The sequence below is a fragment of the Eumetopias jubatus genome, unplaced genomic scaffold (genome assembly GCF_037043125.1).
Source record: "Eumetopias jubatus isolate StellerSeaLion01/CBP00866 unplaced genomic scaffold, mEumJub1_p1.0 scaffold_14, whole genome shotgun sequence".
NCBI lineage: Eukaryota > Metazoa > Chordata > Mammalia > Carnivora > Otariidae > Eumetopias > Eumetopias jubatus.
Genome location: NW_028274820.1, coordinates 29,170,088 through 29,192,929, shown reverse-complemented (window position 1 = coordinate 29,192,929; position 22,842 = coordinate 29,170,088). Strand labels below are relative to the sequence as shown.

At 38.1% G+C, this 22,842-nt stretch overlaps 1 protein-coding gene across 1 annotated transcript in view; it reads left to right on the top strand.

Annotated features, from left to right (window-relative positions):
* The window catches only part of SEMA3E (semaphorin 3E), a 237,114-nt gene extending 228,156 nt beyond the window's left edge, over nt 1–8,958 (top strand). The window contains exon 17 of the mRNA XM_028119036.1: nt 8,506–8,958. Coding sequence (XP_027974837.1) covers nt 8,506–8,958 — 453 coding nt within the window. The remainder of the gene's footprint in view (nt 1–8,505) is intronic.
* Nucleotides 8,959–22,842: the final 13,884 nt, after the last annotated feature.

The following is a 22,842-nucleotide window of genomic DNA, read 5'->3' as shown; positions in this document are numbered from 1 at the left end:
TCTCTCTCTCTCAAATAAATAAATAAAATCTTTAAAAAATAAATAAATAAAATAAAATAAAATAGCCGATTGTATGCATTGTACAGACTGCTTAAATAATGCACAATGTGCATGTTTATTATGGAAAATCTGAGAGAGACTATAAGATGACATCAAAACTCCAAGACTTCAATTTCACCCCACTCTCTGAATTTTTTAACTGGATGCCAAAAGTTGTCACTTTTCAACTCTGCTCTCAGACCACCTACTAAGTAGGATGAATTCATCAAAGTCATTTAAATACTGTTGAGAAATCTAAGAAGCATGGTTAACTTATCAATCAGCAGTTCCTTCCAGGTAACTCAGAGTTCATTGCATCCATGTAGAATTTATACAGCTTTAAGTAAAACACAATTTTATTGATGATTCAATGCATTATGGAGACAGCTTCTTTTGTAAAAACAGAAGGAAAAAGGTGTATGTATATAAGTTACATCTCCGAATGTTGCCGATTTATTATGTCATCAAAACTAGGAGAGTTATGAAGTAAAATCTCATCCTTATTCTACCATGTTGTTTGCTAGATGACCCGTATTTTCTTGACTTTCTCAATGCTTACCCATGACAGGAAGCCTAAGGGATCAATGACAGCCGTAAGTTTACGATATGGTCTTTATACACATGTACTGAAAGCATGAGGTTTGTCCACATGAATATTATTTGTTTTTCTTGTTGTCATAACATAAAGTGCATGAACTCTACCTCATTTGAAACATCTGCTTAGTAGTTCTGATGTTTCTATTTCAGTCTAAAAAAAACCCCACTCATCTTTTCTAAGCTAACAATTCTTTATAGTAGGTACTCATAATTTACATTTTCAGCCTTGACAACATATGTTTATAGTGCCATTTGCCCCATATTTTAGTTCTAGAATAATTAGCAGTATATCCCATTAATTTCATTTTTTTCCTTCACACTTCCTGTAAGTGGAAAATACAGAGCAACGTTTTGGCCGTAAGGATAGAAGTGGATCTTGTGGTTTAGCTAGAACTCCTTTTTGGTTAATTTTCCAAGAGAATACTGAACATCTTTGAAAATTAAACATACATTCCCAGATCTGTGGAATCAGAGACAGACCTGTGTTTTATCCCACTGAGATCACTCTGACGCTGGGCATCTGATTAAACAAAGTAACATGGTAACTCCGCACGCCCGGTGTCAGACATTATCAAAAGTACGAATTCCCTTCACTCTTTAATTCCCCTTATTCCAGGATAAATTATACTTCCTACAGTCTTGTAGATAATAAAAAATGTACTTCGGCATGAAGATGTATCCACATAGAACTGTATATCCATACCGCATTGTGTTAGTCCTATAGAGTAGCTCATATTGAACTGTACTTGGGCATCTTGTCTTGACCTTGAGATGTGACCTTAAGAAAATGTATTTAGTGTAGTGCTATTGTTTGGATGCCTATATCTCATTTTATGAAAACACAGAAGAGATTTTTTTTTTCCTCAGGCCTCAGTGCCAGGGAAAAATGTACTTGTCATAAGGAGTAACTTTATTTTTTAATAATAATTTTTTTTTTTTTTTTTTTAGTATAGTCGACACACCATGTTACATTATTTTCAGGCGTACAACATTAGTGATTCAGCTTCTGGAGACACTATGCTGTGCTCACCACAAGTGTAGCTGCTGTCTGTCACCAGACAAGGCTATTACAGTATCATTGACTATATTCCCTATGATAAGGAATAACTTTAAAAATATACTTTAGAGTCATTTGGGCCTGAGAATTTAGCATCCTTTCTCTTTCCTTCAGTCACCAGGTAATTTAGTGTTGACTTTGTACTCCAACTCTGGTAGTTGTTCCGTGCCTTATGGTGTGCACTTTTGTGTTCAAACATCATCTTTCTTTCACCCCCTCCTCTTATTTTCCCTTCATCCTTATTATCCTGGTATTCTTCCCTATGGAAATTTTTAATAAAACATTACCCTTACACTGCTGTTTGTGTATTTTGCAGCATTGTTTCTAAAATCATATGATTATGGTGTACTAGAACTTGAACGGATCTTACAGACTTAGTTTATTGGTTGCCAAACCAAGATAATCATTATAAGCATATTACTTAGTTCACGGCACATTGTATTAATGGGTTCACACAAATCTCCTTTCTTGTTTGACTTCATTTTTCCTGGGCCACCTTTCTACATTTTCATCTTTGCTTCCCCATATGCATGCACTGTAATGGTTGGAGTAAGTCCAATACTACATCATTTGTACTTTATTGAACAAGTAAATAACATTTTGAGTATGCATGAGCTGTAAAAATAAATCTGTTGGGTTCTAGATCTTATTCTGCTTTTCTTTATAACTCGACAGTGTTTTTATGGTTTATCACTGTGGCTGTTTGTGTCTCTATTTCGTTGTTCCTCACTGCAATTTAACCTCCCATAGCATGCGTTCGTTGCTCTTGATTGATCCATCCCCCTCAAGAGTGGACCAAAAGTATCATTAATTCCCACTACCACATCTTTAATGATCATCTCTTCAAACAGCCTCTTACAGATCTGAGTGCAAATCTCTGCATTCTTTTCTTGCGACATCCTTCATTTCTACCATTTTGTTAGCTCACTTTCCAGAATTCGGGCATCATCTGCATTCTCACAGTGATTTATGTGGGTTCCCATTTTCCCATACCCTCACCAGTTTTGGGTATTTTCTAATTTTTGCCTGTCTTACTGGTAGAAGGTGGCATCTTGTTTACTTGTATTTCTAAAATTGCTAGTAAGATTGAACATTAACTTGCATACTTATTAGACATTTGCGTTTCTCCTTCTCTGATTTGCCTATTGATATGTTTTTTCCCCTATTTTTCTTTTATTTTTTTTCTTTTTCTTGACTTTCAAGAGTTCTTTGCATCTTCTATATATTAGTTTGTTCTTGAATGTAAATGTTCCACATTTCCTCTTTGATACAGTTGATGTTTCTTAATATAATATTTTTTCACGGTACGGTTTTGGGTTCTTATTTATGATAACTTTCTTCTCATATTAGAAAAAGGCTTTCCACATTTGGATCTTTAGTTAATCTGAAGTATATATGCAACTTTAATTCTTCTCTATATAGTGATAGGTTTCCCTAAATGAGCTATTTATTAAGTAATTCACCTTGTTCCAGTCGGGCAATCATCTCTATCATAAAGCAGGTTCACATTAAAAAGTGCTTTTATAAAAAAGATTTTTATTTTTATGCTGTTATATATGATATATTTTCTGTAAGTCACCTGATTTTTTTTTTTGTATTGAGGGTAGGCCAGATTAACAAATATATAAATTGTAGGTCTTTATTTCTTGACTAAAATTAATTTCAGCGTTAAATGTATTCTGAAAGAAACGAGTTCAAGGCCTACGTCTTTCCTTTTCCTATGAAAAGCGTGGACCCATATGGTTGATACACATGGAAATCACTGCTTCTTCCTGACCAGCTTCCAGATGTGCTGGGTTCTTTGTTCAATTACTTTTTTTTTTTTACTTGACATTACAAAACATACTGAATCAATCTCTATAACTCAGAATATTAAAACCATTTTCAGTAAGAAATGCTGTATTTTTGTAGATTGCCTGTAAGAATATTTGATAAAGTGATGTATTATGTATCATCTTCTTGACCAAGGAAATCGGGTCTGCAGACGTAGAGAAAGCACAGCTGATGAAAACAATTGTGTAATCAAGATTTGCTGTTGAAGGTGCCCATTTGGACTAAAGTGGAAAGATTAAATCATGGAAGGACTTCAAATACAAATTTCTAAGTCACTTTTATTTTTAGGTATTCATAGGCTACAGAAGATACATTTATGTAGTGTTTTAACATACATAGTACCTTTGAGGTGATTTAACGTACATAGTGTACGGCCATCCAGATTTTGGAGTTAAAACGTCTTTTATTACTAAAATTTCTAACTCACTGTAGCCGGGGAGGGAAACCTACATTTTGAGACCGGCACTATCTCTAACATGCAAATAATTGATGCAGGACAGTTCCCATTGTAATTATCACACCTCCATATCTTTGAACTCGGCTGGACTTTATATACACACAATGCAGTGTTTCTCAAAGTGGGTTTCTGATTTTGAAAGAAATACCTGCTCGGAAAAAGAAAGAAGCACTCCTAAGCCAGTGGCCAAGGATTTGTCTTTATTTTCATTTTTGCTTTTTGTTCTATTTTTAAACACTTTCATAAACTGGTTGGTATATGCCAGAAACTATGCTAGATGACTTTCATATTTTTATATTTGCCCTCTCCTGGGAAGGATAGTAGGGAATAAACCAAGGACCATATTCAGTGAGGCTGTTTGTATGCAGATTCCTTCCAGGTGAAGACAGTGTCCTAGAAGTGCTTTTCCTCTGTATCTGTGCAGCATAGCCCTTTGAGCAGTTACTTACTGCTCCTGAAATCATGCTTGCTTCCTCCCTGTCCAAAGCATTACTGGATTGACATAGAAGTGAAGCACTTCTGTGGACATACCTTTATTGGGGTACCCCATTGCCTTGCATCCTTGTACATCTGGTCTCATTTTCATTTAGGTTCTGAGCACTACTTCAATCGTTATGGAAGACTCAGTATAGTTAAAAGATAGGCCTTTGCTCTTATGAAACTTGTGGTTAAAGAGATGAAACTTGCATGGCAAAATTACTTGACAAGGAACATAAATACCAGCTTGGGTGCTACAAATGTGAATGCCATTGAGTTATAAAAAGAAAGAAGAGATCTTTAGGGCTGAAAAGGAAGTATTCATTAAGGAGTGAAAGTGTAAGCTTGGCAAGAAATTTAAAAAAAAATGGATTGGTGGACCATAGGAAGGATTTCACTAACAGAAAGGAAGAATAAGACCGGAATAAGCCATGCAAGTGAGAAAGTGGCAATACAAGGGACCCAGAACAGGAGGAGTTATGAAAAGGAAGGCTTGACTCTGGTATTTGCACAGCTTGTCCCCACCATCTGCCCTTGAAACTAAGACATTGTCTTGGGCTGCCAGCATGACTTGTATTAAAATGTTTATTAAATATTCACAAGAATGAAACAAGGAATGCATTCTTTTTGCCTGTAACTTTTATTTGAATATGGAAACAAAATAAATTTACAAATAGGATACAAACAAGTGTATGCATCCTTTAAATCTTTAATGTGATGATTTTTTTCACTGAAACAGGCGTCTCCATGAACAGAACATAGGACACAGGCTACCACATAGGTGTGTCTAAAACATCTGCCTGCAGCACTTTGTGCTGACTCAATCCCCCTGACACTTTATACAAGTGACTTCAAAACTTTTTATGTACATTACTGCGTAGGGATGTTGTTTGGTTTTCATTTAGCTGGAACGTATCATTAACATATTACATTCATCTTTGTTCACAGCAGCTGGAAACCGTTAAAGCTTTGAAAATGGTTCAGAGTCTATGATAAACACCAATACTAACGATGAAGTTGATCTTCCCCATGATCCCAAATATAGTTTATTAACTTACATGATTATCATGAAAATTAAACACAGTAATCGAAGAAGTCTTTACAGAATACTCATTGATCTCCATCCAGAAATGTACCTATTTCACCAGCCCTATGAGAAGCACTATAGTAAGCTCTCTGGGGATATGGATTTAGAAAGGCAGGATCTGGTTAACTGAACAACTCTTACCTGCTTGGGCAAGCAATAGAATCTGGGTAAGGAGCATGACAAAAAGGAATGAAATTAAAAGCAGGGTAAAATAGTACCTGTTTGTTGAAAGAAAGGGGGAAAGGTATCAGTCAAAAGAAAATTATTTGAAGGAATTGTAATTTTTCGCAGGTAATGTTGCATGCTCAGTTGACAAAGGTTAACAGGTGACATGATATGGTAATAAGGGAAGGAGGACACTCTTACAGGGGTGTGAGAAAGACCCGTTTTAATTCAGCCTTTTCCAATATGGAACCGGCAGTAGGGAAGTCCCTCCAGACAGGTACAACACCTTGGGTCATGAAACAGAATCAAGCTGAGCATAATGGCAGACAGAGAAAGAAGGAAGATTTGGGAGGAGTCTACCATGAGGCAAGGTCGAAGAATCAGTCACAAAGTATGAGAATCCAGCGCTGTGGGAAAAGAGTGAAATGGAATGAATGTTTCCCACCATCGCCACAGAAGAAATGTTGATGGGAATGTGTGATGTAGTAGATACGAGGGCATAATAATGAGAAAGAAGTAGACCAACACATGAGGATAGAGGGACTAGAAGAAGAATAATGTAATTGTCAGGAATAAGGAAGTTAGTAGAGCGGGCAGTGCAGTTTGCAAGGAGAGATACTGGGTTGTAAATAATGATCATGTAAGTTTCGGTCAGTGTTCTGTAATTAACAGGAAACTCAAAACAGTGGATGATCTCTGTGTAAGACACACTGTCTTAGGGAAGCTCACTGAAATGAGGAAATAGATGAGTTACCAAATGAATGCAAATAAAACATGAGATCAAGGAAGGATGGAGGATTGTGCCCTAGAGGGAAGGAGAAATCTACAGAAGAGACCAAGAGGGAACCAAGGAGAGAACCGGGACAGTAAAATGGCGTGTACCAGACAGGGAAAGAAAAAAAATGTTTAAGAAGGTGGATCCCTCTATGTCACATGCAGCCACAAGTTTAAAAACAACGCAGGTTGAGCCTCAGAGTCAGAATCATTCAAGGCATGTGATAAACTTGTGGGGAAAGTAGTGGTGAGCATGAACAGGGGCGCCAAGTCATTTGAGTTGCTGCCTGTGGCAGGTGTCCACGATACCTCTTCAGCAAAACCTGTCAACAGATAAGCGGTTGTTTGATGTAGCGATGATGGTTCTGGTGGACTGCTCTTCCCGCTTTCTCACGACAGAACTTCTTGAGTTCATGGCTCTAGCATTCTGCCTACTTGGACATGGTCCTGCCAAGTCAAGGGAAGCCCCTGTCAAGGATTTATGGAGCCCCTTCATCCAACTATGTCACTCTGGAGTGGCTGAATAATTACTTTAGCTTATATGGCTGGCAAAACAAAACAAAACAAAACAAAAAAACACTCTGAGAGCCTCAGAATTTATCTTAACGTGCCTATGTGAGATGCAGTCTCTGACCACACCACCAATGCTATTTTGCCACATGATTCACAAATTATACAATTATATACACTCGTGTGTAGTGCACTCTGTAACTTCAGACACGCCGGATCTGATGCAGGCTCAGGAGAGCCGAACGCAGCTGGCCTGCCCAGGACCTGCCCCTGGGACCAAAACATGCTTGTCTCAATGGCCTTTACTGCCAGAGTGGTTGTGGTAGTTAGTCTGCCCCTTTTATATGGGCAAAGGTGAATATTGTTTTCGTTTTGTATTCTTAAGGGCCAAGTTAGCCAGTATAGTGGGAATCAGCTTCATACCACCATGGTATGATGCTAGGCCACCTGAAAACACCTCCCGGTTTGTTTCTGGCTGGGGGACTATATATAGGAAAGGGAGAGGAGGTAAGTACTGGTAGCACTATGGAGAGTGGTCTCACTTAGGTTATTCTATTTAAATTTCACAACAGTCGTTCAAGTGACAGTAGGCTTAGCTCCATTTTTACGAAGAAACCTAAGGCAGAGAATATACGTAAATGCCGTAGCTCGCACAATTAGTAGAGAGTGGTGCCCATGTCTGAATCTAGCTTTGTCTCATGTCAAATCATAGACTGTTTCTCATATGAGCTGTATTTTTCAAAAGCCTTACTGTGCTCTTCCTACCTTCAGTTGTATTTATTTATAGAAGTCATGTGCATAATTTATTATGTCACAGACATAAAAAGATATTTGAGCCCTGAAGTTATGTGCAATCAATATTTACTGGAGCGTGAGATTCTTCAGAGCAGATTATGGATTTTTTCTGGCTTATTTTTAATTCTCTGTTAAGTAGAAAGCCTTGTAGAAATAGAAGGAATGCTCACTTCATTAATGAATGGGTGAATTTTTTTTCTTTCTTCATAAGGAAAGAGAGTGTGAAGGTATCCCAGATCTCTCAACAGGGGTCCTTACAGAGACACTGGTCTTTGTGATCTGGAAGGAGTAAGAACCCCTGAACTAACAGTGTGAGAAATGGCATCTGTGCTGACTGCTAAGAAAAAGTTAAACTTGACAGATCTTCACTTCGCTCTAATTTTGAGTGCTATACTGAACTAGATGGTTTTTTCTAATGATTAATTGAAATCATTAGGGAGAAACCTCTCACTCTGCTCTTAACAATATTGATGTGAAATGACCCTAAAATCATCAATATGAGGTGATCTCAAATGCAAGTAAGTTCAGCATACACCCACCTGATTTAATCCATCCTTCTCGCTTGCTTGCTCTCAGACGCAGCTGTGACTCTCGGGATTTCATCATGGGATAACAAAAATTTAAAAAGAATCAAGACAGATGGTGAGAGGGTTTCTAGGTTGGTGTCCTCTCCTGAATCATGCTCCAGTGCCATTCATTTTCTTGTTCTTGCAGGTGAAGATGGATGACAGAGTGGTTAAGATGGACCTCGGTTTACTCTTCCTCAGGGTACGCAAAACGGATGCTGGGACCTATTTTTGCCAGACAGTAGAGCACGGTTTTGTCCATACCGTCCGTAAAATTACCCTGGAGGTGGTGGAAGAGGAGAGAGTGGAGGAAATGTTTCACAAAGACTTTGAAGAGGACGGGCCTCACAAGATGCCCTGTCCTGCCCAGAGCAGTGTCCCACACGGGGCAAAACCCTGGTACAAGGAATTCTTGCAGCTGATTGGTTATAGCAACTTCCAGAGGGTGGAGGAATACTGTGAAAAGGTCTGGTGCACAGATAAGAAGAGGAAAAAGCTCAAAATGTCGCCTTCCAAGTGGAAATATGCCAACCCACAGGAAAAGAAGCTGCGTCCCAAAGCGGAGCACTACCGCCTGCCCAGGCACACACTGGACTCCTGATGGGGCGAAACGGTCTACTGGCTTCTGGAGAATTTCTGTTTGGAACTGAAAACAAATAACAACAACAATGAAGAGAAGCCATTTAACTTCTTTGTACTGCTTAAAAGAGTTCTGTAACACAGAAATGACTGTGAAGGTATTACGATAAATTATTCTACCTACTCATCTGACTGGTTAAAAATCTCATAAAATTAACTAATTTTCTAAACAAGTATATTCCTCAGTGGCTTCCGACTATATTTACCAAAAAGTGACCATAGCTGTAGTTTTGAATATTTGGCTGCTTTTCCTTGGCAAAATTATTATCTTACCCTTGGAAAACTTAGGATTATTGGAGTATTGATGAAAAAGCAGAGATTCTAATAAGCATGGAAAAAAATTAAATATATATTTTAATCTTTCCGAATTCTACCCTTCCGCCACGATGTAAAATATACAGAACATCAAATACTTTAATGTTCTCATATGAACTGTCTTTGCGTTCCAAGAATTCTCATGTTAGTGTCTAAGCTCTGTGTTTTATGAAGCAGGTGTGTTGTAATTGTAAACCATGAAAGAAAAACTGTGGTCACCTTGAGGCTCATGCCCTTCATAAAACATTCATTCAACCCCGTTCACTATAGTTATGTTTCATGATGAAAACACGTCCTTTCAATTTCACTCCACTGAATAAAGAATGAAGTTAAGGTAACTTATTAAAAAAAAAAAAAAAAAAAAAAAAAGATGTAGTTAGAAGTCTAACTGAAAAAGTTTTTGCTGCCCTCTTGTGGTACAAAAAGTATATTCTCCTTTTTCTCTTTTTACAAAGATTGTCTAGTAAAGATTTGAACAGTTTCTGTTAATACATCTTGTCCATTTTCAGAAAAAAAAACCTTAAATAAAAATGTCTTAACGCTTATGTCATGCTTTAAGATGGAGATAATGTGTTTATGAATAATTTATTACCTCACAAGCCAAAAATGAAGATATTACAGCACCCAAGCTCTATTAAAACTTAAATTAATTTCTTCCCTGACATATAAAAGATACTCCAGGAACATTCGTTTATAATTTTAAAAATGTTAAAGCAGTTTGCTCTCAGATGTCAAATTTTCCCATTTTATGTTAAATAAGAAGTATGTTTCATGAGTTCACTTAACTATCGTGTCTAGAGCACTTTTCCCTTTCTAAATAGCATCAAAAGTTTTTATTTTTGAGAACACTTATTTCTTGAAGTCTTTCCTTCTCCGTTTTATTTAGCAATTACCTTTCTAAAATATGAAGTTTTGTTGATACTTTTCATTTAAATAAAAACTAAAAGCAAGTGAATTTTACACATGAAAACAATTATGAATAGTTATTTAAATGTTAACTTTAAATATTTCAGTTTTCAAAATTGGCTTATAGGGTATATAATTCAGAAAGTTCAGGTGTTGATAACTTAAAATGGCTTGCAATTTCATTTGAAAATTAAGAAATACGTAAATGTTTTTAAAAAGTTTAAAAGTTCATTGTTAGCCACCAAGCTCCAAAAGGTCTAAAGGGTAGAAGTATTTTGAAAATTAACGTTCTCTGTAAAACCCAGTTGCTGTTTGCCCATGAATCCACTGGAGGTCATTGCTGCCCACCAATATTAACTGAAAACAGCATATATATCAGTAAAATCCTGCCCAGTGTGGAGAAATAGAACCATAACCACGGATCACAGGGTCTTTAGCAAAGCTTATGTCTGAAACACTCATAGCGAACAGATAAGTCAATAAAGCACAATTTCTTGAAAATATTCTGCCATTAAACAAGAAGAGGGAAAGTGAGATTTTTCTCTTGTATTCAGATTTTTTTTAAGTAAGGCAGATAGCACATACGTTGTTGCCATTTTAATCCTGATAACATACACAAGCAGTTGATAACAATGATAACAGTGATGTCAATTGTGAACTCAAATATTGTCTAACTGAAGAGATAAGACCGAGGAGAATAACTTTTCTATGATATAAGCCTTAGGAATTAAAGATACCTTGAAGCTGTTCAAGTAAAATGAGATGACTAGTAAGAGGGGGAGATTTTTAAAATGCTAATTTGAGAGAAGCCTGATAAAAGTCCACAATTTAGAGAGAGCACTAAATTTTCAAATATATATATATATATGAACACTTTTTCCCATTTGCTCATTCTCTCCCCCTTCCCTCAAACATGCGTGCAGGTGCAATGCACATGCGCACACACATCACGACGTTCTTTAAGATAAACTGCATTGTCCCTTCAAAAGACAAACCAACAAAAAACCTATGTTGCTCTGTCCTTGAGAATCTGAAACATACTACCAAACGTATTCCCCATCTTTTGTTCTGTCAGAATTCAAATTCAGGATCTCCTTTGAGAAATGTCCGGGCTTAGAAAATCACAAATGGATTGACCAGATTTATCTTCTTTTTCTCGAACTCAGGAAGGACACAAGCTTAGCTACCCTCAAGACAGGGAGGAATTAAGAGTCTGCCCTGATCCACCACATTTTCCCCAGTCATAGATAGACCTGGGGAAGAGAAATCGTGCCCTCTAGGAACAAATATTAAGCTGAGAAAGAACCATAACACCCATCCTAGAATCAAAGAGGCACCTCCGTATAGGATCAGTCTCCTGCTTCTTCAGACCCCCGCTCTGTTTGTCCTCTGTGAAGGAAGAGGTCCTGGGAATAGAATGAGCCTTGATATAAAACGGTGTACGTTTCCTCTTTCAGTTTTCATCCCCCCTCCTGAGCTAGAGATGTAGATTTGTTAGCAAGGACGTCACCTTGCTAGCCTTGAAGAGGTTTTGCTTCAGGAATCGTAAGGTCTCTTCATGTCTAACATTCTACATTGCTATTTTTTTCTTTGTGTTTATTGCTGAATATTTCAGTGCAAAGCTATTAACTTGGAGAAACAGGGATTAAAGTGGAAAGCAACACTAAGAAGAGCTCTAGGAAAAAAAAAAAGGGAACAGAAAGTCTTTGCCTGTTTAGTAAACAGCAGTTCTGTATATGCTTTAGAGTTTTTTTCTTTCCGCAAATTAGTTACACACTTAGGATGTTTTTATGGAGTGTTTAATATTTGCTATAGGGTGTAGGTCTTTGTAAATCTTCAGAGCGACTCTGAACATTTGTAAAATTTGTAAAATACAATAATAATTCTGAGTGTTGGTGTTAAGCATGAAACAAACACAGCAACTGTTGTCCTTAAAAATGAGTGTCTTTAGCCTGCCAGATACATTAAGAAAACCACTTGGGATTGGGTAGATATTTGAGCTTCCAGGAGAAAGTGCCGCAGCGATGCCGACAGTAAGGAGCCCGTGTTCTTGTTCTTACAACAGAGTATCGCATCCAAGTTACTTATTTCAAGAGCAGTGCTCATTTTTCAGGCCAACAACTGTTGCCTTTGACTCAGTTATAAATAATAGACTTTCCATGAGCACTGTTTTGATTGTAGTGTGTTATTTAAGCTGGTATGTTTATTTTTTCTTGGGAAGAGAGCGTTATACTTTGGCTTTCGTTACAATTGGATGTGTTCTGTTTGTGTTTAAATGGCTTAGTTATAAGCTAGAGAACTATATGGGGGGGGGGGGGCGGTTCTTGCCTCTCTGGCTCCCTTTTATTTGCCCGGGTCCAAAACAGCATGTGCTTTCTTACTTCTTGTCACCGATTATAAGCCTTGAGACTTACCATCTAGTGGTAAGGTCCAAAGACCGTTGACAGTGCGTCTCTCTATCATATGGATCTGCCACTCAGCACTGCATCCTTTGCCTGTACCGTTATGTACAATTTCTATTTAGTTCAACTTAGATGCTAAAGAAATAAATATTTGCTAAACCCTTACGTGCTGTCCGAGGAGTGTTTTCTAAGGTCGTGCCAGTTAAACTCAAAAGTTTGGTAATGTGTCAAAGCCTGCATGTAAACATACTGTGCTAGGCGAGCGCTGGTTTTCTTTAAGAAGTTAGAAAAAGCATTCAATTCCCTTTTTTTCGGAAATTCACAAGTCAACTTCCTTAAGGAGGAAAACGTCCACTCATCGCATTTCCTTGCAGCATTTGGGCTTATTTTTGCCACATCATGTTTCTAGAACCAGCAGCCAGAAATTCCTTTCAAAGAGGCATCATCCAGATAAGAGACAGGGGTAATGAATGCTTTTGTAATGGTAACTAGTAGGGATGTTTACAATTTTTGCAGGCCTCAACAGCTACCTTAATATATGTAAATTACTGTTTTCTCTGCTATCTCTATTAGAGGTCATTTAAATGAGATTTGATGTTAAATGAATCTCTCTTTGGGAATTTTGTTTCCAAGGCAGATTTTGTTGTTTGGGTCAGTAATTAGTCACCATATTTTTAAATCAAGGCATTTGGCATACGCTTCGCTTTGGGATGGTGTTTCTGGCAGCTCTATGATGATGCCATTAATGATAACTGTTTCCACTTGTTTCAGACTTGCATTCCTATATGATACGGGGCCTACTGTTAGTGCAGTACTTGATGAACCCATTGAAACTGCTCTTTCGGTATTTGCTAAGTCATTAGTCCAGGGAATGTGGAGAAACAGTTATGGTCACTAGGACTCTCTTACCTGTTATTCAAGGGAACAAAAGCATGCACCCATTTTTTGTTGTTGTTCAAAAACTATATGCCAGACACTGCATCAGGTGTTTCCTAAAGTGTAGAAATGTTAAGAATGCCATTAAGTTACACAAATAAAGAAAAATTGAGTTGTATTTGTTCTGAGAACGTGTTTACAGCTTTGATTGGAAAAATTACAAATCCTATTTTTCACTTGATGCAACTTGAAACACACTCAGCGTCCAGCTTTGAAAGTGTATTTCAAGTGTTTGGAATGTTGTGGAGTGTACTTGCAATTATGAATCTTGAGTCTTCTGGTCAGGATGGCTTTGAAAAGCACACTTGAATTGATGAAGCAATGATATTTGATATGTGGAAAGAGAAAATAATTTAACAGAAAAGAGACAGTAAGAGACAGCAGTAAGGTGGCTGTCTGCGAGACAGGAAGAAAGCTCTTACTAAGAACCAAACCAACCAGGACCTTACCTTGAACTTGGACTTCCCAGCCTCCAGAACTGGGAGAAGTAAATGTTGGCTGTTTAAGCCACCCAGGCTGTGATATTTTCTTACAGCAGCCTGACCTAACTAACACTTGAAGGAAAGCAGAGAAAGGTGGAGAGACTCAGCATAAACAGAAACATGCAAAATGAGCCTATAGACAAATATTCTAAGACATCTGAAAAGATCTAAAGTTCAGTATACAGTGATATGTGGGAAAAATGGCCTCTCAACTATGATGACTGCTGGCTTATGTTTTCCAAATTGTAGGTGATTTCTTCTCTGTGGATCAGAATAGGTTCCTGGGGAAGGAGAAAAGAAAATGATAAACTCAACTTTCAACCAACAAAAGCTTGTGACAAGTAGAATGATCCCTTGGAGATGATTTCATGAATTCAATCTAATTTGAAAGAATAGTTGAAGAAACAAACAAACAAAAATAGTTGAACAGTTTCTTCTTTTCCATGTTTGTTGGTTGGTTGGTTTTAAGCAGCACAAAACAATGCAAATTTATTATCTCGTGATTTTTATAAGTCAAGAAATCAAGGCGCATGCTCAGCTGGATTCCCTGCTTAAAGATCCCAACAGACCAACACCAATGCACCAGCTGCCTGGGCTTTGGGAAGAACTCGCTTTCAAGCTCATCCAGGTAATTGGGAGAATTCTGTTCCTTGGGGTGGTAGGACTGAGATCCCTGCCCCCTGCCCTCCGTATGCATTGCCAGCAATGGACTGTTAAGTCCTTCTCAGGCTTGGAATCTCTGACTCTCTGCTGCATTTCTCTGCCTCCGACTGGAGAAATTTCTCTGCTTTTAAGGTTTGTATGATTAGATTGGATCCACCCAGATAATCCAGGCTAATCTCTCTCTTTAAAGATTTATTACCTTAATTACCTCTGCAAAGTCCCTTTTGCCACAGAACACACATCTATTCAGGTTCTGGGGAATTAGGATGTGGCCATATTTGGAGTACCACAGTCCATTTCCTGCCCCCCAAAATTTACATTCTTCCCAAATGCAAATTACATTTATCCCTTCTCAAGGTCCCCAAAGTTCTCTTTCTTTTACAGCATCAGCTGAAAAGTCCCAAATCTTATCATCTGTCTTCTAAATCAGGTGCAGATGAGACTCTTGGTATAATCCTTCACATACCCCTAGGGCACAATTTCTTTGTCTCTGTGGTTCTGTGAAACTAAAGCAATCAGTTACCTGCTTCTGACATAATATGATGGGACAGACAAAGGCTAATAGTTTACAGATACTCTGGTTCGAACGGGGAAAAAATGGTAGGTAAAATGGAGTCGCCATCCAAAGCAGTTTCATAATTCAGCAGGGCCACCTCCATTAGGTTTTAAGGGCCGGGGAATATTCTATAGCTCTTGGTGTTGCCCTCTTTGAGTTTACATTTGGCCGTGTGAGCTCTCCATCCCACTCTCCCGATTCCTAAATGGCTCAGGTAATTTCCATCTCTCTCCTCTGCTATCCTGGGCATTGACTTTGTCCTCAGGCAGATGGTCTAGCATCTATTTTTTTCACAAAAGATGCTAAAGGCAGTACTCAGGGGCAGATTATCTATCCATCCCCAACCCAACCACACCAAAGCCTCTAGAAGACTTCCACACTAGGATTGCGTCAGCACCCACATAAGGGAATCTGGGAAAGGTAGTTTCTAACCCTGCGCTAGCAGACCAGCATACCTGTAAGAAAAAAAGACAGTGGGAAAGAGAGTTGTTGAGTAGAAAAAAGGCATCATCTGCTACAGACCTCATGGGTTGTGGCAACAACAAGTAGATAGAAAGTTTAAATTAAAATTAGTAACACTGGTGTGGGACAGGCAAGGAACTCATCCACCCTCCTGAACTGGTAATTTAGAGATTTAACACTCTACTTAAAAATCCAAATTTTGGCAAAACATTATATTCAGGCAATGTTAGAAAAAAAAAGTCTATTACTTTGTCAGTAAATTCTGCGTGTTTGAACTTTTGCTACAGTAGTTTATGAGAAAGTAGTATTTGGGCAAGCAAGCTTTCTGAAAATATGTTAACCGTGGATAAAGATTCATTTTACATAATTGAAGCAAAAGGGTAAAATATTGACACAAAAAGAAGTATTCAGAATTTACATTTTATAAGACATAAAAGGACAGCACATTTTTTCTTATCACGCAGTTCTTAAAGAACAGATGGCAGAAGCAGAGACACTTTTGGAGCATTCTTGGAATGTCTGTTCCTTGTCAGTTTTGTCACTGTTCATATTAGGAAATTTGGTCTTACGGACAGTACAGCAAAAAACTACAGCAGTGTGTGAAAGGTATCCTAGCCTAAGCCAGCAGAACGGGGCTGGGGTTCTCATGGTGACAGATGACTTAGAAAAACCATTTAGTTTCTCTGCTTCCAAATATGTAAAATATATCTTGGCTACCAAATATGTAAAATGAAGTGATTGGACCAGATGATTTTGGAACACTTACCATTTATAACATTGTTCAATCCTATAAAATGGGATGTCTTTTCCAAAGACTGTGTTCAAGTACTTGCAGAGAAAAATCACACTCTTTAGTATTGAGGCCAAACTACTTTATCTTTAAACTGTTATTTTTAAAGCTCTATTGACACATAGTTGATGTAAAATAAACTGTACATTTTTAAAGTGTGCAGTTTGGTGAGTTTTCATATATATATATATATATACACACACACACACAAACACACACACACATCTGTGAAACTACCACAATCAAGATAATGAATATATCTATTACCCCCACCATGTCCTCGTGACCCTTTTAAATTTATTTCTGTCTCTCCACCCCTCCCCTTGCCCAGGCAACCACTTGTTCATTTTATGACACTATAGAGTAGTGTATGTTTTCTAGAACTCTATAAGTGTAAACAATACAGTATATCCTCTATTTGTCTAGCTTCTTTTACTAAGCATAATTATTTTCACATTCTGCCCAGTTGTCGAATGTCTCAATGATTTGTTCCTTTTTATTACCAAGTAGTATTCCACTGTGGTGGATATACAAGTATGTGATGGACATTTTTATTGTTCAAGTTTTCAGATATTACAAATAAAACTGCTTTGAACACTCCTGCACAAGACTCTGATGAATATAGCCACTTATTTCTCTTGAGTAGAAACCTAGGAATGGAGTTTCTAGATTGTGCCATTGGTGTCTATTTAACTTTCAAAGAATTATTTTCCAAAGTGATTGTACAATTTTATGTTTCCACAAGTAGTGTATGAGAGCTCCATTTCCCCCGAATCTTTACTAACACTTGGTACATTCAGTCTTTTCAGTTGTTTACTCAGACTACTAGGTGTGCCCTGGTATCTCATTGTGGTGTTTCATTTGCATTTGCCCAGTGACTGATGATGTTGAGCATCTTTTCATGTGCTATTTATTATCCATATGTCTTTTTGGGGGACATGACTGTTCAAATATTTTGCCCATTTATGTTTGGTTGTTTCTCTTCTCATTCAGTTGTAAGAGGTCTTTATATATTTTAGATACACAGCCTTTGTTACATATAGATTTTGTAAATATTTCAGTCTTCTTGGTGTTTACGTTCATTTTGATAACAATGTCTTAGCAGCAAATATTTTTACTAAGTCCAATTTTTGACACTTCAGGTTTTTTGTGTTGAATTTAAGAAATTTTTGCCAAACACAAGGTTAATAAAATTTTCTCTAATATTTTCTTCTAGAGGTTTTATAGCTTTAGCTCTTATATTTAGATATGTATCCATTTGAAATTAGTTTTGTGTGTGCTGTGAAGTATGTGTCAGGATTTCTTTCTTTGTATATAGCTCTTCACCTATTCCCAACCATTTCTACCATTTGTTGAAAATATGATTCCCCCAGTGAATTACCTTGACACCTTTTTTCCACCCTTTTGTTTTTTTCTGGAGAGAGAAAGAGATTGTGAGGCAGAGGGAGAAGGAGAGAGAGAATCTTTTTTTTTTTTAAGGTTTTATTTATTTATTTGACAGAGAGAGACACAGCGAGAGAGGGAACACAGGCAGGGGGAGTGGGAGAGGGAGATGCAGGCTTCCCGCTGAGCAGGGAGCCCGATGCGGGGCTCGATCCCAGGACCCTGGAATCATGACCTGAGCCGAAGGCAGACGCTTAATGACTGAGTCACCCAGGTGCCCCGGAAAGAGAGAATCTTTTAAGCAGGGTCCAGGCTCAGCGCAGAGCCCAACACATGGCTTGATATCTTGACCCTGAGATCATGACCTGAGCTGAAACCAAAAGTCAGACACTCAACCGACTGAGCCACCCAGGCGCCCCAGCGTTGTCACCTTTTGATGAAGATAATAAGCTGTAGAAATTTTACGTTGGCTGAGTCACAATGACCTACCAGACTTAATGATATACCCCTGTTGCGTGTGCAACATTTTGTATATATGAAAGTCTCTCAGTCTCATCTCAAAAAATTTTGTCAGATAAAGACATCTTTGATTTATCCAGCAAGCTTCTTCAAAATGCTAATAACTGTTATAGAATTGAGTGGGCTAGAATTCACATAAGCAGTATCAGTCAACCAGCTAAAAGCCATTTGGGGTCACCTGAACTGTTAAAATGACATGTTTGATGGGGTGGAGGTGGGGAAGGAAACCAGGGGAGGAAAGAAGCTACTTGGCTTCTTTAGAACGGAACACTTGAAGAGAAAGTTCAGGTCTTGGTTGAGAGACTTAAAATAACAAAGAAGAATGTGCCCCTAGGTGTAAGAAAAAAGAAAATAGGAACTAAAAAGATGTTTTAGGCCATTTCCCCCTATAGTTTTTTGCCCTTTATTCAGGAATAGGGATAGTTTAAAAACCGCTTTCTCTCATCCCCTTCAGGTCAGCTCTCCACTTCTCTCATCCGCTTCCTGAGTTCCCAGATGCCCCGGGGCCTTCCTCCTCCTGCTTTCCAGACTGTGTTCCTTTGCTCTCACGGAGCCAAACTCAAGCTCGTGAATATAGGTGAAGTCTTTCAGGGACATATCAGTTGCAGATTCTTACAGTCCCTCAAAATAATCCAGTCGCAGTTTGCAACATGATTTCCTTAGCTCAAGTACATTTTTGAGTTGCCAAATTAGCTTGCAGAGGAGTGCAACCTGCCCCTTTGTGAACAGTTTTGTGTTACGTCATCGTAAAATGTCGTCTCCGTCCTCAAAGATTTAATTACAGGCAAAATAATCCTTGTGCTAATATCGTTTTTAGGAATGTCATCTTCTTAAACATGAAATGCCTATATGAGTAGCATGTTTTTTTATTAGCCAGACTGTTATAATATATATATCAAATATAAACTAGTCCCTAAAATGTGTGCAGAAATGGATGTTTGCTGTATCAGTTTTACTCTATCAGGAGTGATACTGCACATATATTCTTGGTAACAATCTGAAAATTAGCTTAGAGTTTATTTTTAAATGTGAGAATGTGTCATTTCTTCAACTAATTAATTCTGTTTAAAGAGGACACACATTGGAACTCTGTGAATTTATTTATTCCGGTTTGTCACATCTATATGTAGACTAGCAGTCAAAGCATTTCTAAACAGGAGACTTAAAATTGCGTTCATTTTACCACATTTTATGATATAGCTCCACATAGCAGAAAAAATACTATAAAATATTTTCAGAGAATCCATAAATGAAAAGTGGAAGCACTTTACTGAGGAGATCACTATTTCTTTTGCTACATATATCAGTTCATCTACTGCATTTGAGGGATGTGGTAGATACTGTATTTGGTTCGGTGCAAGGCTCTCTATTATGTAAAAATTACCTGTGCCAGGGCACCTGGGTGGCTCAGTCAGTTAAGCAGCCAACACTTAATTTCAGCTCTCTGCTTGAGATTCTCTCCCTCTCTCTCTGCCCCTTCCCCCTAGCGCTTGTTTTTTCTCTCTCTCTCTCAAATAAGTAAATAAATCTTGTTTGAAAAAGATCTCTGCACCAAGGGACTGCCCCAATTCAGGCTTTCAGTACCAGTCTCGTACCTCATGTCATTTTCCTTCCAATTGTTTATACTTATATGTGTGGAGGTGTATATTTTAACTGAAGGAACCTCTCCAAATTATATCACTAATTCTCTCATTACCCTCGTGAAAATCCCCTCCAAAGACGCTATTCTTTGTATAGAATAGAGCCAAAATTCCTTAACATGACATTCTAGGCAACTGCATTATCTCTTGTACATTCTACGCTATACACCAACTGAGAGAACTTAACAAATACACCTAGCTGTTTAAATTTTTTACCTTCTCCCCTCCTCTGCTGGCATGTTACAAAATGGAAACACAAATCCACTCCCTTTACAACTCAGATAAGCAGAGAAACCATGGTTTCGTTATCAATGCCTGGCTCTTTTCCACAAGCTCTCAGAATCCGAGTATCAAGAAAAACATCTTAGCCCTTTTGATTTCAATTTGGTATGATGAAATGAGTTTGACAGTCCTTTAAGGTAGTCCAGAGTCCTTATTGGACACTAATGCTCAGTGTTTCAGGTGGCCAAGTACTGTCTCCCCCAAGTTCTCTCGAGGGTACCCAGGGATATGTGGGAAGGAAGACAGATGTGATCTTGCATCCTTGTTAATAACTGTATCTTCATACCCAAGCCATGCCTTAGAGGGTCACTCCTAGAGTCTTAAGTTGAATTATGATGCCATTAAAATATTTTTTTTCTCAAAGCCTTGATGTTTCAATCTCACCTCCAAAGTCTCTGGTGTTAAGTTTTACTGGGATCTGGCTATGCCGCCCATGAAATACTTAGCCCAGATAGTCCTCCTAGAGTACCACCCCAACTCTTCGCATAAGTTAACTGGGCAGCACACTTGACTGTCTTTCACTTCTTTTCACAATGACCACAAGGACTTCTATAATTTGATTCAACTCAGGGAGACCCCTGTGTACGTTGTGAATTAATGTCCAGGCCTCTGTCAATCTAATCTCCCAGTGTGCCACCAGGTTTCTTGGATGAGACCTTGTTCCAAGTTGGTATATGGGTCATTTATAAAGCAGCCTTCTCTAACTTTCCCAGGTGTTATATGGTTTCTTGTACCCACAGGGACCTCTCCTTGTTACCCCTTTCCCTGTACTTCAGAGCTTCAAAGCAACTGAGAGAGAGAAGGTGTCGAAGCCTAAGATTTGACCCTACGTTCAAGTTAACAAGGTAGCCTGTTATTGTTTCATAGATCCTACCAGAAGACACAGAGTTCAAGGTCAGAGACAAAGGACTTTACCGTAACATAGCAAAAAGCATGAGTATGATGTTGGCACTGGTTACCTTTGCCCCCAGTTTCCATGGCAGTGACAGAAAATGGCCCATGTTTACTGAGCATCCAATGAGTTTGATTCACAGCTGAAGAACTTGGGAAATTAAGCCTTGTCTTTGTTCTGGAAGGATACATTTTATCATGCTTTAAAGTTGTTTGCTGCCAGTACAACCCTGAGAAATGGCCCAGGTAAGTGCAGTCAAGACTTTGCATTCTTGCCATACCTAGCAAGAAAATGCGGTAACACATATGTCCCATGGCAGAATTCTTCTCCCAGCAGAATGTTCGTATACATTTCTTCCAGTCAGCCTTCCCTACATCTCACTCCTGTCTGCAATCTTCCAGGCCAGAAGAGGTGAGCTTTCCTTCTTCTTACCCTATATTACATCCTCCTTTTTTATCATCATTGCCTTATGCTAAGACATTGTCACAGATAGGAATATTTTCCCTATGCAGTGGAGGAAGTTTTTCAGATGTCCTTCCATATCCAGCTCTTGAAAAATTCACTTGGAGCTGAGTCGATTCAAGTCCTCTGGAAAGCAGACATTAAGATGGGTGAGTTCAGCATTGGGAAGAAATGACAGGACATAAGTATCTCTGCCACACTCCATCATCCAGTTGCCCTGGGAGAGAGCATCGGCTAAAGGCCATCAGCTGACTTCACTACTTGCAGCTGGTTCTCTCTTAGGCAAGTCTTGAGCAGTGTATTTCCTTGGCTGCCATAGGAGCCAAAGGAATTACACATGTCCTCTCTTTTCATTATGGCTTGTTTTAAAACTTGTCATCAAACCAAAGAACTCAAATACCTGCTTTGTCTGCCTTGGAGCCATAATTGAGTGAGTCTAGCTAAAGGCCTCCCATTTATTTTTAATCTTTTCAAAGAACCAACTGTTAGTTTCATTGATCTTTCTGATTTCCTTTTAAGTCTCTATTTCATTTATTTCTGCTCTACTCTTTGTTGTGTCCTTTCTTCTGCGAACTTTGGGCTTCAGTTCTTCTTTCTTTAGTTCCATGGTGGGTAAAATTAGGTGATTTATTTGAGACTTTTGTTTCTTGAGGGGGGCATTCATGGCTATGAACTTCCCTCTTAGAACTGCTTTGACTACATCCCACCAATTTTGGTGTGCTGTATTTCCATTTTAATTTGTCTCAAGGTATTTTTTAAATTTCTTTTTTGATTTCTTCTTTGACCCACAAGGAGCACAAGGTTGTTGGTTGTTCAGTAACATGTTGTTTAATCTCCACATATTTGTGAGTTCAGTTTTCTTAATGGAATTATTTTCTAATTACATACCACTGTTTCCAACATTTCCACCGTTTCTGTGGTCAGAAACAATTTTTGCTGTGACTTCAATTCTCTTAAATTTATTAAGACCTGTTTGTGGCCTAATACATGTTCTATCCTAGAAAATATTCCATGTACTTGAGAAAGATGTGTATTCTGTTGCTTTGGGTGGAATGTTCTGTATGTATTTATTACATCCATTTTTTCTAATGTGTCATTTAAGGCCTTTGTTTCCTTATTGATATTCTGGTTGGATGATCTATTCTTTAGTGTAAGT